Source organism: Pinus tabuliformis, chromosome 9 (assembly GCF_031772625.1).
Source record: "Pinus tabuliformis cultivar Carrire ecotype Pingquan chromosome 9, CPIR1, whole genome shotgun sequence".
NCBI lineage: Eukaryota > Viridiplantae > Streptophyta > Pinopsida > Pinales > Pinaceae > Pinus > Pinus tabuliformis.
Genome location: NC_142307.1, coordinates 1,441,323,869 through 1,441,340,319, shown reverse-complemented (window position 1 = coordinate 1,441,340,319; position 16,451 = coordinate 1,441,323,869). Strand labels below are relative to the sequence as shown.

At 40.7% G+C, this 16,451-nt stretch overlaps 2 protein-coding genes across 2 annotated transcripts in view; both read left to right on the top strand.

The window, feature by feature from the left end:
* Positions 1-16,451, top strand: part of LOC149153984 (Metallopeptidase M24 family protein) — a 512,523-nt gene that overhangs the window by 385,833 nt on the left and 110,239 nt on the right. The window lies entirely within an intron of this gene.
* LOC149153985 (uncharacterized) lies at positions 13,072-13,870 on the top strand. The gene is made up of 2 exons (XM_089445764.1): positions 13,072-13,212; positions 13,336-13,870. Exons 1-2 carry the CDS (start codon positions 13,085-13,087, stop codon positions 13,790-13,792), a joined length of 585 nt encoding a protein of 194 aa, XP_089301890.1. The 5' UTR covers positions 13,072-13,084; the 3' UTR covers positions 13,793-13,870.

The window sequence follows — 16,451 nt, the reverse complement described above, 5'->3', positions numbered from 1 at the left end:
GGGTGGAAAAGGTGGCCATCACAGGAGAGAGGAGCCCACTTCTTTGACAAGTTTACAGGCTTGTCCTATGGCAGTTTCATGTTTCCAGTACATGTCTTGTTATGAGTTTTGCGAGAGGATCTCTCGGATTCAGCACCACTGAGAGTTGGCTCGCCTTTTTGTTTTACACTTGCATGATGGACATGTCAACCTTGCCGGGGTGGACTTCACTTTGACACCCGAGGTGATTGCACAGGCTACAGGGATACCAAATGTCGGGGAGATATGGAATAAGCGCAAGGTGCTGGATAGTGTTCACTTTGAGCCTTTTGTCCGGCCACCATTCATGAGACATTTGGCAGGTGTGTTTCCATTCAGGTTTCTCAGGAGCGAGTATGCTCCCATGATGAGGCTCATCATGCACTATTTTACCTGTGAGGGCAGATTTTCACAGGTATATTCATACCATATTCGCCTCTTGATGCACTTCACCCGAGTGAGGATGATGAACATCCCTGTTTTCTTCTATCAGAACATTGAGAAGATGGTGTCCATGATGCAGAGGAAGACCCCGGCACAGCAGTACAGGAGCCTTTATCATTATGGTTTGATTCAGCTAGTGGTATTACATCAGTTGGCTCAGCAGGGCATCTCATGGGAGGATTTCATCTCTCGTGAGTTTTTCACAGCGCCATCATCACATCCTGAGGTTATTCACGAGGAGGGAGGACCATCACAGCAGCATGATATCCCCGTCACTAGACATGTCAGCTCCTCACCTTTGGTTACTTATCAGAGAGGCCAGAGGGCCTTATTTGCAGCAGCCAGGCGAGTACTTTCTCCACAGCAGGTGGAAGGGGTCTCGCCTTCTTCATCGGCTCAGCGAGTGTTATCTCCACATCAGGTGGAAGGGGCCTCGCTTTCTTCACCAGCACAGGTACCAGGGAGGGGCAAACAGCCCAAGATTGATGAGGGACCATCAGGTGTTCCGGATATAGAGCTTATTGATCTTGATGTCAGTTCTCCTAGCCGAGAGGCAAAGGAGATCATTCAGCATCTCAGAGCTGAAAATGATGCCTTGCAGAGGAGATTAGAGGGGGCACAATGGACCATCACATACCTCGAGCAGCGCAACAAACAGTTGGAAGATGAGCAAGCACTTGATGAGCTGTGGAGGATTCGTAGTGACCGCATTTTGAACCGGAGAAGACCCGGTGATCCATTGCCCGCTGACCGAGAGTCCATGCTCATCCGGGTAAATGCACACTTGGAGAGGCTGTTGGCTAAGGCCAACCAAGAGAAGAAATTGCTGAGGAACATGAAGAACCATTACTGGGCAAGAATGCATGTGTGCAAGGCAAAGATGAAAATGTTTCAAAGGCGGTTGGCCAAGGCACAAAAAGGGAGAAAGAGGCCCGATCCCCTCCATATCTTGGCTGAGGCCTCACTGAAGGACCAAGGCACTAAATAGCCCAGCCACAGCACAAATCCCAAGAAATTTTGAAAAGTTTGGGTCAATTTTGATTTTTCAGGCAATTTACAGGTTTTTACTCATTAACGGGTCTCACCCCCCGCGCGACCCTTCATCATGGCAACTCCATTTGGCAAAAACTCAGCATTTCCAGATTTGTCATGCAAAGTTACACATGCTTATGGATGGACTTGAGATTTGGTGAAGTTTTGGGTCTCCAAAAAGTCAAAAAACTAGCAAAAAATGACTTTCTGCCACTTTTTTGAGTTACAGAAAGCAGTCTTGGGAGATTTGATTTTTGATAGGGCAAATGAACTCCAAATTCAAAAGTTCCAGTTGGGTTGGAAAGTAGACTCACAGACCTTTCCAACATGCCTACTCTTGCCCAATTTGGACACCTGCAAGTGCCCCAAAAGTGGCTCCAAACGCGCGCGACCCGTCAGGCAGGGGCGCGCGACCCGTTAGGCAGATTTTTTCAAAATGCACTGTACAACTCAGAAAAACGCAATTTGACCCAGTTTGATTTTTTGGGGTGAATTATGATTTTCTTTGATGTAATTATTGTACTTTTAAGACGCTTTTACTCTTATGTAACACTTCTAGAAGATTCATTCATGAAAAGGGTAAATATTAAATGAATGAATTGGTTTCCTAGCTTATAGAGGCAAGTTGTTTTGACTGCCTAGTTTGTAGTGCTTAGTTTAGAAGTGGTTGAAACAGCTCCTAGGATAGTGAGCTCGACCCATGGAGGCAGGGAAAGAGGTTAGCTTGCCTATATTATGTATTTTCTTAGTCATTTTCAAGGTTTGGAAGGTTGGACTCTTGAGGGAAAAGCTATCATTGTATTATTCATTGTATCTCTGCAATTTTTGGCTAAGGAAGACCAGGGTTTTGCAGTCCTTTTTGGGATTCTTGTGGTTACATGTATTGATGGTGTGTTTCTCTATGTACCTGTAAGTGTGTTATGTGAATCATTTCCTTTCTTTTCCTTCTGCACATTAAACAAACGAAGTGTTAAAGTAAGAATTCATGACTGTCATGCTCTGCTTTTAAGTTTGTTTAATTTCAATGTTTTCTACTGTTTAAGGAGAATTCAAAGTTATTGTTTGCTCTCCTTAGCTCATCACCTGTCATTCCTGACCATCCATCTCAATTAAAGACATCAATACTCTCTCCTACCTCGCCCCAAAGAACCCCCTGCAGAAACTGTGTCCAATCCTCGCACCCAAAATTGCCATCCCCTCAATTTGCCACCAAAAACCCTAAAAACCCAAAATCAACCTTTTTGATCAGTTTACTAGCCTAAAATCAGTGTTACCCTATTGGTCATTTCATCCATTGAAGAGTTCACCGAGATAGATCGGAGAGAGCCCTCTCCAGCCCCGTAGGGCTAGCTACGAGGCTAAGTGGTTTGATGTTGCCTTGAGGTTTACCTTTCTCAGCCTGAGGTGAAATTTCAAGCGCTAACAGAACCCATGATTGCTCCAACCCCTGGTGGGCGATGAACTGCCCCACCTTAAGGGGGTATTCACTGCTATATCTTACATATCATGTTGTCATCCCCAGGAGCCTTGAGCAGTTATAAAAGAAAAATCAATCAAAGGCAAAAGGCATATGAAGAAGCGTGGAAAAAACAAAGGACGAGGTAACTCATGTACGATGATTGCTCCCTCCCACATTCATACACCCAAGTGTGGGCTTCCCTTTTCATAGCTATCCTTGTACTGTGGCATGTGGCTTGGAGCCTTCCCCTAATGCCTCACTTCGTTCCATCATTATATCATGTGCCACCTACCATTTGACGAGTCTACCATGGACATGTCACCTCCTTTAAAGGATAAAGCCACCTAATCGGGTCCTTGGTTAACCTTCTACTTGAGCTTGGAGATACCTATACATTACAAAGCCCATTATGAAGTGTCCACTTAGTTCCATGATTTATAAGCTCTTTTACTGAATTACACTAATGATTTGTTGTATTGGAAGGTGAGGGGACGCATTGTATCTTATACAAAATTGCAGGTGGGTTTCCATTTGGGGTTTGGTCTCCCTATATGAGGTCGAAGCCCTCACGAGGGTCATATTGGCATTTGTAGGGTGAGCGTAGAGAGCCATGGGCCTACACCATAGCAGAGAGAAGAATGTCACTTCATGGGAGCCTTCAACATCTTTCATTGCTTTCTCGTGTTCCATTTATTTGACAATAATGATGCACCTAGACCACCTTGCCCAGTCGGCTACACTCTTGCACCACACACTCAAGAGTTGATCCAAGGCCCAAATGAGGATGTGCCTCGCCATGGGAGACAATGGGAGGGCTTGCATCATTCCTCCAACCATTACATATGGGATACAAGCTCATTTGATTTATTTGGAGACCCATGAGGATGTTATTGTACCCCCTCAACCACTTGGGGCACCATAGGTCATTTGCTTGCAAATCAAGAGGCCAACCCCTTTATCACTATGATTGGAGCTCATTCATTCATCTTTGGCACACATTGGACCCCATTAGGCCTCTTCAACGACCTTTCTTATCTCGACCTATTGCATTTATCATTTTGCCCTCTTGAGAGGCTTCTTTTTGTATTATGGAGCTATCTTGGTGGGTTTGTCACCAAGTTATGTTATTTTTGCACATTATTTTATCACTAAGGGGCATTATTAGGCTAATTAGTCTATTCAAACGCCCTTATGGATTGTATAAATAGATGAAAAGATGATTCATTCTCTCATCATCACTTGTATCTCCACAACCACTTGGGGCACCACAGGTCATTTGCTTGCAAATCAAGGGGCCAACCCCTTTATCACTATGATTGGAGCTCATTCATTCATCTTTGGCACACATTGGACTCCATTAGGCCTCTTCAATGGCCTTTCTTGTCTCGACCTATTGAATTTATCATTTTGCCCTCTTGTGAAGCTTATTTTTGTATTATGGAGCTATCTTGGTGGGTTTGTCACCAAGTTATGTTATTTTTGCACATTATTTTATCACTAAGGGGCATTATTAGGCTAATTAGTTTATTCAAACCCCCTTATGGATTGTATAAATAGACGAGAAAATGATTCATTCTCTCATCATCACTTGGATTTGGACTTGTATCTCTTCTTGAGAATTTTGCTAGCCTTATTGATGGATGAATTAGATTCTCGATGCATTTCGATGTTTGGTAGAGCTTATCTTTTATCTTGGAGCTTTGATTTTCTTGTCTGTTGATGATTGGAGGATTTTTGCCATACTTGTAAGTGTCATTTTCATGGTTTATTTCTCATGTCTTGTCACTTGTGCAATCTATGAAGATTTTCACTCATGAAGCTAGTGTAGTTGCCTTAATGAAATGCAAATTTATTGAACTTTTCTTTGTGAGGGTTTTTCATATCTTTCATGCAAAAATGTGGTGAATAAATGCCCTAGGGGTATATGATTGTTCATTATTACCTTGATATGTCATCAATTGCAGCATCATAGAAGTATAAACTTTCCTATTGACCTATTTGTTTCCTCTAGGGCTATGCGAAGTTGTTAGGAGACTCTTTGATTGGGTATAAGACATCTCTAAACATTGATTTACATTCTCCCCATTCTCCCAATAGGCTAGGCATTGGTCTAGTCCTAGATGATCATCAAATGAATATCTTTTTCACCTTGTTTTCCTCTTTTCTAAGCCCTACCCTAGAAGGCCATCTAGGGCACCACACAAATTCTATTGTAGCCATCAAAAATTGATGAAAAATGGTCTAGAGTTGTGCTGGTGAGTCCTCTAGAGGTCCTCCAAATTTGAGGTTATTCCGAGGGTGGAATCTCAAGATATCCCAAGCCCTAGCTCGGAAACCATTCCCGTAGTTTGCTTTGTGAAAATTCCTACACTCGAAGGAACCCCTACTACAGCAAATCTGAATCTACTTCACCTACTTGATTTTTAATATACATTAATCAAGTTATTCTTCTGAATAGTGAAGTAAATTACTTTTGCAGCCTACACTAATTAAATATTTGATCTCATGAACCAGAAATTAGAGCAAAGAACAAGATACATATGACACTTATTTTTGGACACGATAGTCCCCGGAAAAACCCAATGCAGGAAAACCGGTGCAGTAGTCCTGAGGGTTTATTATTATGCAAGAGAAATATTTGAATACAACTCTAGGATGCTCATCTAGCAATCGTTTAGAGAGAAAATATTGACAGAAATTTTGATTAAGTTTTACCTCACTTCACCCGACAAAATTCTGGCTGATCTGCCGCAAGACTGGCTAACCCTGGCTATTTCTACGTTGGCTCTCTGTCATCCCTGCGTCACCTCCTTTGCCCTCTGCATCAGCTCTCTCGATTGTTCTAGCAGTTCTCGGCAGTGCCGACGGTTCCCAACAGTTCCAACAGTTCTAGATTCTGTGTGACAAGCAACTTTTTTGTGTCATCTCTCCCGACTACTACGCTGCCTCTACGTCAACTCTCTCGGTTGTTCCGGCAGTTTTGGATTCTGCGTGATAGGCAACTTTTCTACATCAGCTCTCTCGGCTACTGCACTGCCTCTCTGCTTCTCTATTATGTATTTTCCGGAAAGTCCTCCCGGATTCTCTCTTCTCCTCAGCAGCAAAATCTCCCCATTCGATAATCCTCCTGAGAACTTCTCACCTCAGAAAATCGATTTCCTCAATCTCTCTGTGTGTGTTTCCAATCTCCCTCTCAAACGATGCATCTGCTATGCTGCTAGCATTGCGACTGCTAACACTGCATCCGTACTGCAACTCAATTGTTGAGAGAAGCAACTGAAAAACATCCAAAATTAGTTGAACTTAACTTTGTTCAGCATAATACAATGAATGTTGGAATCTAACTGCTACTGATTCTGACCCTTTGAATCTTCTGTGTTGTTGCTGACTCCTGCAATGTGCCAACTGCACTGCACTAATCAGTCTCTGGGCCCCAGCTATTGCATTTGTCCTCCAAACACTCCACTGCATCATCTAACACTAAATCCATCTCGCTATTGTTGAATCTTAGGCTCCCATAGCAAGGAATTGATCCAAGAGGTGGACTCCTCAAGGATCCTGCCCACATGTAGTCTTCTTGACTACAGCTCAATATCGCCCCATCTCCCTCCTAGAGATGCATGGGCACTCATGGCAAACTCATCCTCGTCAATCTTTGCTGAAGCAACCTTACGATCATGTTTCTCATCCTTGTCCTTTTTCTTCAAAAGACACTGGGATGCATTGTGGCCCTGTTGTCGCGCAGATTGGCACGACAACGCTCAGACCGGGGGCTGTCACTCTGATCCCCGATCCCTCCGTTTAAGCCTGTCTCCCGCGGCTAAGGGGGGTAGTCCCTGTGAGATGATGAGACCAACTGTCGACCAGTTGGTTGGGAGACACGAGATACGATATAAAAAGCACTAAAATGATTTGATTAATTGAGCAGACCAGTGCCTTAAGAGATTATTATTACAATGATTACTTGTTAAATGATAAGAAAGATGAATCGTGAACAACAATCATTTGTCATCAAAAGGTATCAGCGAAATCACATAACCAAAACGATATCCAGCGACTGAGAATTTTTTAGAAGATAAATGCTTAAAACCACCACGAGTCATGAATTATTAACCAGACATCGTATTCGTATCTCGACTTGAAAATTTTAGATCTCAGCATAAAAGATATAACGTGAAAGCGACTGAAACTGGCAAAAATAATTTTCCCCAAAATTTTAATATTTTTTTAAAAAAATTTAAATCTTTTTTCAATTTTTTTTTTTTTTTTTTTTTATATTATAAAAATCTAAAAGGAAAAAATCTAAAGCTAAAATCTAACAAAAATCTAAAGACTAAATATTAGAATCTAAAAAAAAAAAAAAAAACAAAATGAAAATTAATTAAAATTATATTAAAATCCTAAATCTAAAGTCTACGTTAATCTAAAATTATAAAATCAAAAATCCTAATAAATAACAATAAAAAATAAACTGAATGCTACCTTTTTTATTTTTTTTTTATTTTCCATATTATAAAAATGAAAATTTTAAAAAATCTAAAATCTAATTAAAACGAAATCTAAATATTTCCAAATTTATAAGACCTAAATATATTCAAACCCTAAATAAAAATAAAAGGAGAAAATTTATATTTACAATCTATTCTAATCGAATATTTTAAATCTAAGATTTACAAACAACAAACGAAACTTGAAAGAAAATCAGAAATTAACTTAACGCATCCTAAATTAACCTACGCTATAAAAAAATGAAACCTACGCTATGAAACAATTCATCCCCGACTGCACATACAACTTAAAAATGAAAACTCAGGCAGATTCACGATGACACAAACAGACCCGCGACGTCTCTCAGCAAAAAAAAGGAACTCAGCTGGCGTGATTTACCTGAACATTTCCCACGCCTGCCCACGGAACCTCGGCCAGCACAAGAGGAAAAATAACTGGGCGAAAATTTACCTGCCCTTTAAATCGTTTTGGACGTGTTGACAAGCTGTGGCGATGACCGAGTCTGGCCACCGAAGATTCAACGTGCTGCTGCTTGCTCTCGTAAAAGGAGACTGGGCACGATCTTGTTTGTTAGCTAAAGGGAATTCGGCGGCGATTGCAGGCCCACGTAGCCCTGAGTGCTTTGACACTGTCGGCGGCTTAAATGAAATGTATTATTGCAATTTTCACTGACTGATAGCGTCGCCTTGATGGTCTGAGACTGCAATCCGAATTTTGGCCAGCCCACGTGAACTGAATAACTGGAACGGTGCAACTGAGATCGAATCTAGACAAGTTCTGGCGTGATGGAATATGCTGGGCGCAGATCAAATTGTTTTGCTGCTTGGTCCTCGGATCAATACCATGTATGCGTTTGCAGGTTAAAGAAACGGCGGAGGCTAGAAATCGCAGATGTTCACGACGGCAATCAATCACACATACGCTCAGAATGCTGAAGAATAATATAATCAGAGCCGAAAATCGTAACCCTGAATGCTTTGACTGAGATTTGATTATCATGAGGGTTAAACGCTTTTCTCTGTGGTGAATGCTCTTTGTCTGCGGATCAAATACCCTTGACGGTGGTGTATACACAGAAAATGCATGCGATCCGGGGCCGCGAAACCGAGATATACTGGATTGACGTTTATCATTACAGGTGCAGTGGGCGAGAAGATTGACGGCAGTCCTGCAATTGCAAAAAAGACAAAACCCTATACCCAGGATCAAATCCAACTGGGCTCAACACAAAATGCTTGCGGGAGGTGGCTGGTTCAGCCGAGAACTTCCCCGAACGCCCACAAAATTTCCTTCAATGATGTTTTCTGCACAGCTCAAAACAACTGTCAATAAAGAGGGCAAAAATGCTGCTAGATCTCAGGAAGTAATGGAGATACCTGCCATTACTTCAGAAACCCTAACAACACCCAAACCCCAGCAAGTGAACAAGATACCTGTGCTCACAATACTCTACAAAAAGCTATTATTAACGGCTGAAAATAACATATGCAGAAAATGAAACAATCTCACAGCATTTTAAGAGAGTAACACCAGCAAGATATGGACCCCAAAGTCTTCTTTTATTAACCAGAAACAAATTTACAAGAGAGCTTCTTCAGTCTTAGACTCACAGATCGACTGATTTGAAATGACCACCTAAGACCCTATATAAAGGAAATGATTCCAACGGCTAGTTCGAATGATCCATGTAGAAAAGATCTCGACCGTTGATGAGGATCAAGACATCTCTTGATCTCATCCGTCGATTTATTCACTTAAAATATTATTTTATTTTATTTTTAAAATTTTAAAATTTTTTAAAAAATTTTTTTTATATATTTTTATTTATTTTATTTTTTAAATTTTTAAATTTTTAAATTTTTTATTATTTTTTATTTATTTCATTTTTTTTAAATTTTTAAATTTTTTGAATTTTTTATTATTTATTATTTTATTTCATTTTTTAAATTTTTAAATTTTTAAATTTTTATTATTTATTATTTTATTTTATTTTTAAAATTTTTAAATTTCTTAATTTTTATTTATTTTATTATTTTATTTCATTTTTTAAATGGATCATCGAACTAAGCCTTTGGAAACATCACCTAGGACCTAGGACTTAGGACTCACGAGGGGATTTAAAACATTTTCAACCCTCAAGACACATTTCATGATGACTTTTTACAATTTACATCTCAAGGGGACAAACCCACTTAATACAGACCCTCACAAAACACCCAGTTCTGCGACACAACTATAATCTAGCAGATCAACACACTAGGATTCTCCTAAAATTCCAATGACAAAATCCATCCCGGCTTTGGGGTCAGGTTTGAAGGAAAACTCTGCCGATCCATGGATCGGTGAGACAAAAAACCTTCCGGGACGTAGATTACCACTAGAAAGTTAGGTCCACCTAGGCAATTCACATACACGACTCATATCTGCTAAGATTATTTACAATTAATACATGCAGACTGGGTTTACAATTAGATTGATCAAGCTGCTGATGACTGCAGGATGGCACGGATATGCTGATCAGGTGCTGCCCCTTTTAACAAAGAAAAGGGGGGTGTACTGCATGGATAGTTGACCAGTAGTGGTCAACAGGCCCATCTCACCACAACTGAAACATTTCACCTTCAAAATGTCCTTCTTTCGCTTTGGCTTCTGTCGTCCTTTCGATGCTAGAGTTGCGTTCTCCTCCTCCTCTGTCTTTGTGCCACTCCCACTGCTACCATTGAGGTTGACCTTCACTCGGTCCCTCCTTAATTCCTCCTGTTGAAGAGCCACCCACATCTCCTCCCATGAAGGTAGTTTTTCTCTGCCCAATATGCTTTGAACGAAAACTTGCCATTCATCTAAGACTCCATTCAGGGCTATCCTCACCATCGTTGTTGGCTGAGGAGTGGACCCCACTGTAGGATAACCTAAAAATTAATTAGAAAAAAAATTTTAAAAACACAAGTACAAAGCTGAAACGTGAGTCATACGGCCCTGAAACGCGTTTCAGGCCGTACTGGCCACGTTTTAGCTTTGTGAAACGTGGCAGTACGGCCTGAAACACATTTCAGGGCTGTACCACATGCGTTTTAGCGTTTTGTACCCGTTTTCGTACGGAAACGCCCCCTTGCCCTACGTTTCCTGCAACATAAGCGCACTCCCTTCAAGGGGATTCGAACCAGTGTTGTTAAAATCGCGATTTTTTCACCTTTCCGCATAAAACGCGATTTTTATCCCAAAAAATCGCCGGATTTTTTTTATAGCAATTTTTTCGAAAAAATCGCCGAGGGCGCGGGCAGCGGGCTTTTAATAGGGAAAAATGAATTTTTTTTATGTCATTTGACTGTCGCCGCGCGGAGGAGGAGGAGAAGAGCTGAAGGAGAAGAGCTGAAGGGTTTGGGTCGACTTTGGGAGCGAATCCAAGTGTTTTTAGGAGAAATCCAAGACAAGATCACCAATTTGTCCATAAAAACGGTATGTAGATTAATTTTTTTTTGTTTTGCTTCTTTAAAAACTTTGTTTTTCATTGTTTTTAAAGAATTTTTTGTAATTTTTCATTGATTTGGGATGGGTAATTTGTTATGACTATGAGAACCAATTTTTTATTTTTATTTTTTCATTTTTTTTAAACATTGTTTATGTTTTTTGAATTTTCATTGTTTTTTGGCATTTGCCATTGGCATTTGGTTGGGTAACTTGGGTTTGGAAATTGGGATTTTGGAAATAATTAACTTGTAATTTTGTAAATGCTAAATTGTAATTTGTATTATGTAATCCTAAATTCCTATTTCCTAATCCTTATTTTTCCATAGGTTTGCAAATTCAAAATTCAAAAACAAACATGCCAAGGAAATTGGATCCTTTCTGGGAATATGGTGAACCTAAAGCTCCGAATGATAGACAAAACTTGAATTGCAAGTTGTGTGGAAAGGAGATAAGCGGGGGGGTGTACAGGTTGAAGTTCCACCTTGCACAAATCCCTGGACGTGATGTGGGGCCCTGTATAAATACAAATCCTGAAATTATCCAAAGAGCCATGAGAGCATTGGGAGAATTAGAGCACACTAGAGAGGCCAAAGAAGAACTCAAAAGGCAACTAAAAAGGTCAGCTGAAGGAAGTGGGCCAAGTGGCACTGGTTCTACTGCAGCGTCAGTCAATCCGGTAGCTGCATCATCATTTTTTGTTCCTCGAACCACACCTGGTTCACAACCAACTATCGGTTCAATGCTAAAAAGAACTGAAAAAGAACAAGCTGATAGGTTGATGGCAAAATTTCTCCTCTGGAGTGATATTCCTTTCAGCATTGTAAGGAATAATCCATTTTTCCAACCTATTGTTGATGCTATTGCCAGTGTTGGCCCGGGGTACAAAATTCCTTCTCTTCATGATTTCAGAGGCCGGATTCTTCAAGAGGAAAAGCGTGACTGCACCCAAAGATTGGAGGATTTTAGGGCATCATGGGCACAAACAGGATGCACTGTTATGTCAGATGGTTGGACTGACCAAAAGGGGAGAACCCTTATAAACTTCTTGGTTAGTTGTCCCAAGGGGACTATGTTTATCAAATCTATTGATGCAACTCATCAAATCAAAGATGCAAGAACTTTATGTGATTTGCTGGATGTGTTTATTTTGGAGGTGGGTGCAGAAAATGTTGTCCAAGTCATAACGGACAATGCTGCAAATTATGTTGCTGCTGGTAGAATGCTTATGGACAGGCATCCTACTTTATTTTGGACACCTTGTGCTGCCCAATGTATTGATTTGATGTTAGAGGACATAGGGAAAATTCCCTTTGTCAAAGATATTGTTGACTCATCAAAAAGCATCACAAAATTTATTTACAATCACACATCTGTGCTTAGCTTGATGAGAAAATGCACCAACAACAAAGAGTTGGTGCGCCCCGCCATTACACGGTTTGCGACGAGTTTCATATCTCTTCAATCCCTCTTGAATTCTATGTGGGATTTGAAGAGAATGTTTCTTTCAGAGGAGTGGCGTGCTTCGTCAATGAGCCGCAAACCAGAAGGAGAGGCCGTGTGCAGACTAGTTTCATACCAGGAAGACCTCTGGGCGGGAGTGCAGGAGGTGTGCGCTGTTACTGAACCTTTGGTAAAGGTTCTTCGGTTGGTTGATGGTGAGAAGCCCGCAATGGGCTATTTGTATGAAGCCATGGACAGGGCCAAAGAAGCCATTCGGTCCTACTATGATGATAAGGGAGATGATGGGTTTCAGAGACAACTCCTTCTATGGGAAGTGATTGATGAGCGATGGAACAACACACTCCATCGTCCCATTCATGCTGCTGGGCTTTTCCTGAACCCTGCATTTTCTTATGCATGTGGGTTTGATTTTGATGCTGAGATCGTGGATGGATTATTAACCTGTGTCCAGAAGATGGTGAGATCTCCAGAACAACGTATAGAGATCTCTAAACAAATTGAGACATATAAGATGTCAGGTGGCACATTTGGCTTTGAGATGGCTGTCACTGATAGGACGATTAAAATGCCAGGTATTTTTTAGTTTGTACTTTGTAACTTTGTTTCAAATTTCATTGTCTCTTCAAATTCCATTTTTTTCTTATGTTTATTTAAAATTCTATTTGTAATTTTGTTGTAGACGCATGGTGGAAGATGTATGGTGGCAGAGTACCCCTTTTGCAAAAGCTTGCCGTACGCATCCTCAGCCAAACATGCAGCTCCTCAGGATGTGAGCGCAATTGGAGTGTATTTGAAAAAATACACAACAAGAAGCGCAATAGGTTAACAACTTAACACTTAAACATTTAAAATATTGCAAATTTCCAAATAAATTTTTGAATTCATTAAACAATATTTTTTTTATAATATTAATTATTAATTATTATTTCATGAACTTTGTACAGGTTGGAGTCCCATAGACTTAATGACATGGTCTATGTCTACTACAATCTTCGATTGTGGGTGAGGCAACTAGAGAAGACACCTGATATGGATGCCATCTCATTGGATGGGATTGACACCACTGCTGAATGGAGGGTTGAGACCGAGAGGCCTCTCATGGATCCCACTGATGATTGGTTAGTGCAGGATGAGGGGGAGGAGGAGGAGGAGCAGGAGCAGGAGGAGGAGGAGTTGGAGGAGCAGGAGGAGGAGGTGACACCGCCTACCCGGGCTACCACTACCACCAGTAGAGGACGTGGTCTCCGTCTACCTACAGTAGCTGCTACTTCTACTTCTTCAGCTTCTAGAGCACGTCAGACTCCACTGCCATTTCCACCAGCACAGGCACCAGCATCTTCATCTAGGGGGAAAGGGAAAGCAGTGACATTTTCTCGCAAGAGGGGCAGAGGAAATCAATAGGATTAGAGTCTTAGACTTTCATTTTATTGTATATGACATTATGACATGATGAGATACATTATCATATTTTTTGTTGATATTTTGAAGCTGAGTTGGGACTCAGGACTTACTATTCAGGACATGATTCAATGTTATGTGTGATTTTAGCGCTAGAAATGATATTAAACATCTTATATATTAGTTTTTGTATCATATTTATGTGTCAATGTATTTATTTTATGTTGTAGATGGTTTAGATATTAAAAAAATTGAAAAAAAATGAAAAAAAATGAATATTTTTGTGCCAAACGTTTTTTTCCTGCTTTTTTCCCGCTTTTGCCGATTTTTTCCGCTTTTTTCCCGGCGCCGATTAAATCCCGCTCGCGCTTTTAACAACATTGATTCGAACTGTTGCCGAGTGCAGATTTCCGCCTCACTGCTCAACACTGGATCTGCTCTTCCTGTTCCAAAATCAATGCTCTGATACCATGTGAAAATTCCTACACTCGAAAGAACCCCTACTGCAGCAAATCTGAATCTACTTCACCTACTTGATTTTTAATATACATTAACCAAGTTATTCTTTTGAATACTGAAGAAAATTACTTTTGCAGCCTACACTAATTAAATATTTGATCTCATGAAACAGAAAATAGAGAAAAGAACAAGATACATAGGACACACTTATTATTATGCAGGAGAAATATCTGAATACAACTCTAGGATGCTCATCTAGCAATCCTTTACAGAGAAAATACTGGCGAAAAATTTGAGTGAGTTTTACCTCACTTCACTTGGTAGAATTTCGGCTGATCCGGCACAAGACTAGCTAACCCCGACTATTTCTGCGTTGGCTCTGCGTCAACCCTACATCACCTTCTCTACCCTCTGCGTTAGCTCTCCCCGTTGTTCTAGCAGTTCCCGGCAGTTCTGGATTCTGCATGACAGGTAGCTTTTCTGCGTCAGCTCTCTCGGCTACTGCGTCATCTCTCCTCGCTGTTTCAGCAGTTCCCGAAAGTTTTGGCTGTTCCAGCAGTTCTGGATCTGTGTGATAGGCAGCTTTTCTGCATCAGCTCTCCCAGCTACTACAATGCCTCTCTGCGAGATCTCTCTGCCTCTTTGATCTGTATTTTCCGAAAAGTCCTTCTCCCAGACTCTCTCTACCCCTCAGCTGCAAGATCTCCCCAATCGATTTTCCTCCTGAAAACTTTTCACCTCAGAAAATCGATTTCCTCAATCTCTTTGTGTTTATTTCCAAATGAACCCCAAGCCTCCATTTTATACTTTTCCTATTGAGTCTTCAACAGGCGAGATTAAAACATGACTTGATCCGCATTCCAAATTATTCTCACCCATATTTTGATTTTAATATTTTAATTTCCTTGAGTTTAGACTTAGGAACCCCATTAAAAATATTAATTATTTTAATAAAATACAATCCGGGTGGAATTTCACCAAACGGTTTATGGTTTCTTTAGAACTCATGTGCCTTAGCCTCTCCACCAATTTTCAAGGCTAAAGCACTTCCAATGCTACCAAAAACTAACATGTTTTTGGTTAGTGGCTTCATTAAGGATCGTTGCATTGAACATTAAAGTCAAATCCCATCTCTTTGATCCTTTTCTTCTCCCTCACTTGGTCAAGATCCATTGTTTGAAGCTTCACTCCAAACCCTTGACCTCGTTTGGGTCCACTAGGGTTTATTTGTGGTCCCGCAACCTTGTCACTCCAACTTGACAAGGATTGCTTAGAAACCCTATCCTTATAGGATTCCTTGGTCTAAGGCATCTCTTATCATGAAATACCCCTCAACCCTTGGTCTAGGACTCCTTCTAGCCCTTTTAGGAGAGCCATTCACCTTGCTTATAAAACAAGCAACCCCTATCATTAGAGTTTCTCCTTTGAATAGGCTCGTGGAATCATTACCCCTACACTATCGATATATTCCTCTTAGTGATTTCCCTAATACCGGGACTCCTCCCATTAGTTAAAGTCCGTAAAGAGCGGGTGCTTTAGCCGAGGAGACAATGGGCTATTGCTCCATTTTTGCGTCTTAACCTAGTAGTTTCTCTATAAGAACCCCTCCTAGGACCCCTACTGGTTTGAGCGGTAACAATTTCGAGACCCAAAGGGAAATCTGTTGTGACTTCTAAATGGTTTTACAAGATGAAGCATGGAGCAGATGGGAGCATTGAGAAATATAAGGCGAGATTCGCGGCTAGAGGTTTGTTCCAGAAAGAGGGAGAAGATTATGATGACATCTTTGCACCAATTTCCCTTTACACTACTATTCGATCTATTGTTGCCTTTGCTGCTAGTCAGGGATGAACTCTTCACCAGATTGATGTGAAGATTGCATTCCTTTATGGCATACTCCGAGAAGAAGTATATGTTGAGCAACCACAGGGATTTGAATTATAAGACAGGAAGACTCATGTGTGCAGGCTAAAGAAGGAACTCTATGGATTGAAGCAACCCCCTACGACTTAGTATACCTGTATTGACGGCTACTTGATGAAGCTTGGATTCACAAGAAGAAATGTCAACCCAAACCTGTACTTCAATGTTGTACAAGGTATGCCCCTGATTTTGGTTTTATATGTTAATGACTTATTCTTGACAGGTGGCCAACCTTTAATGCTCAAGTGTAAGAGGGAGCTGGGCTTTGAATTTGAAATGA

What these genes read in the sequence shown, in the direction of transcription:
- LOC149153985 (XM_089445764.1), top strand. Translation starts at nt 13,085, where the DNA reads ATGTATGGTGGCAGAGTACCCCTTTTGCAAAAGCTTGCCGTACGCATC. An exon ending in CACAACAAGAAGCGCAATAG is followed by an intron (nt 13,213 to 13,335) that starts GTTAACAACTTA and finishes AACTTTGTACAG; the next exon opens with GTTGGAGTCCCATAGACTTA.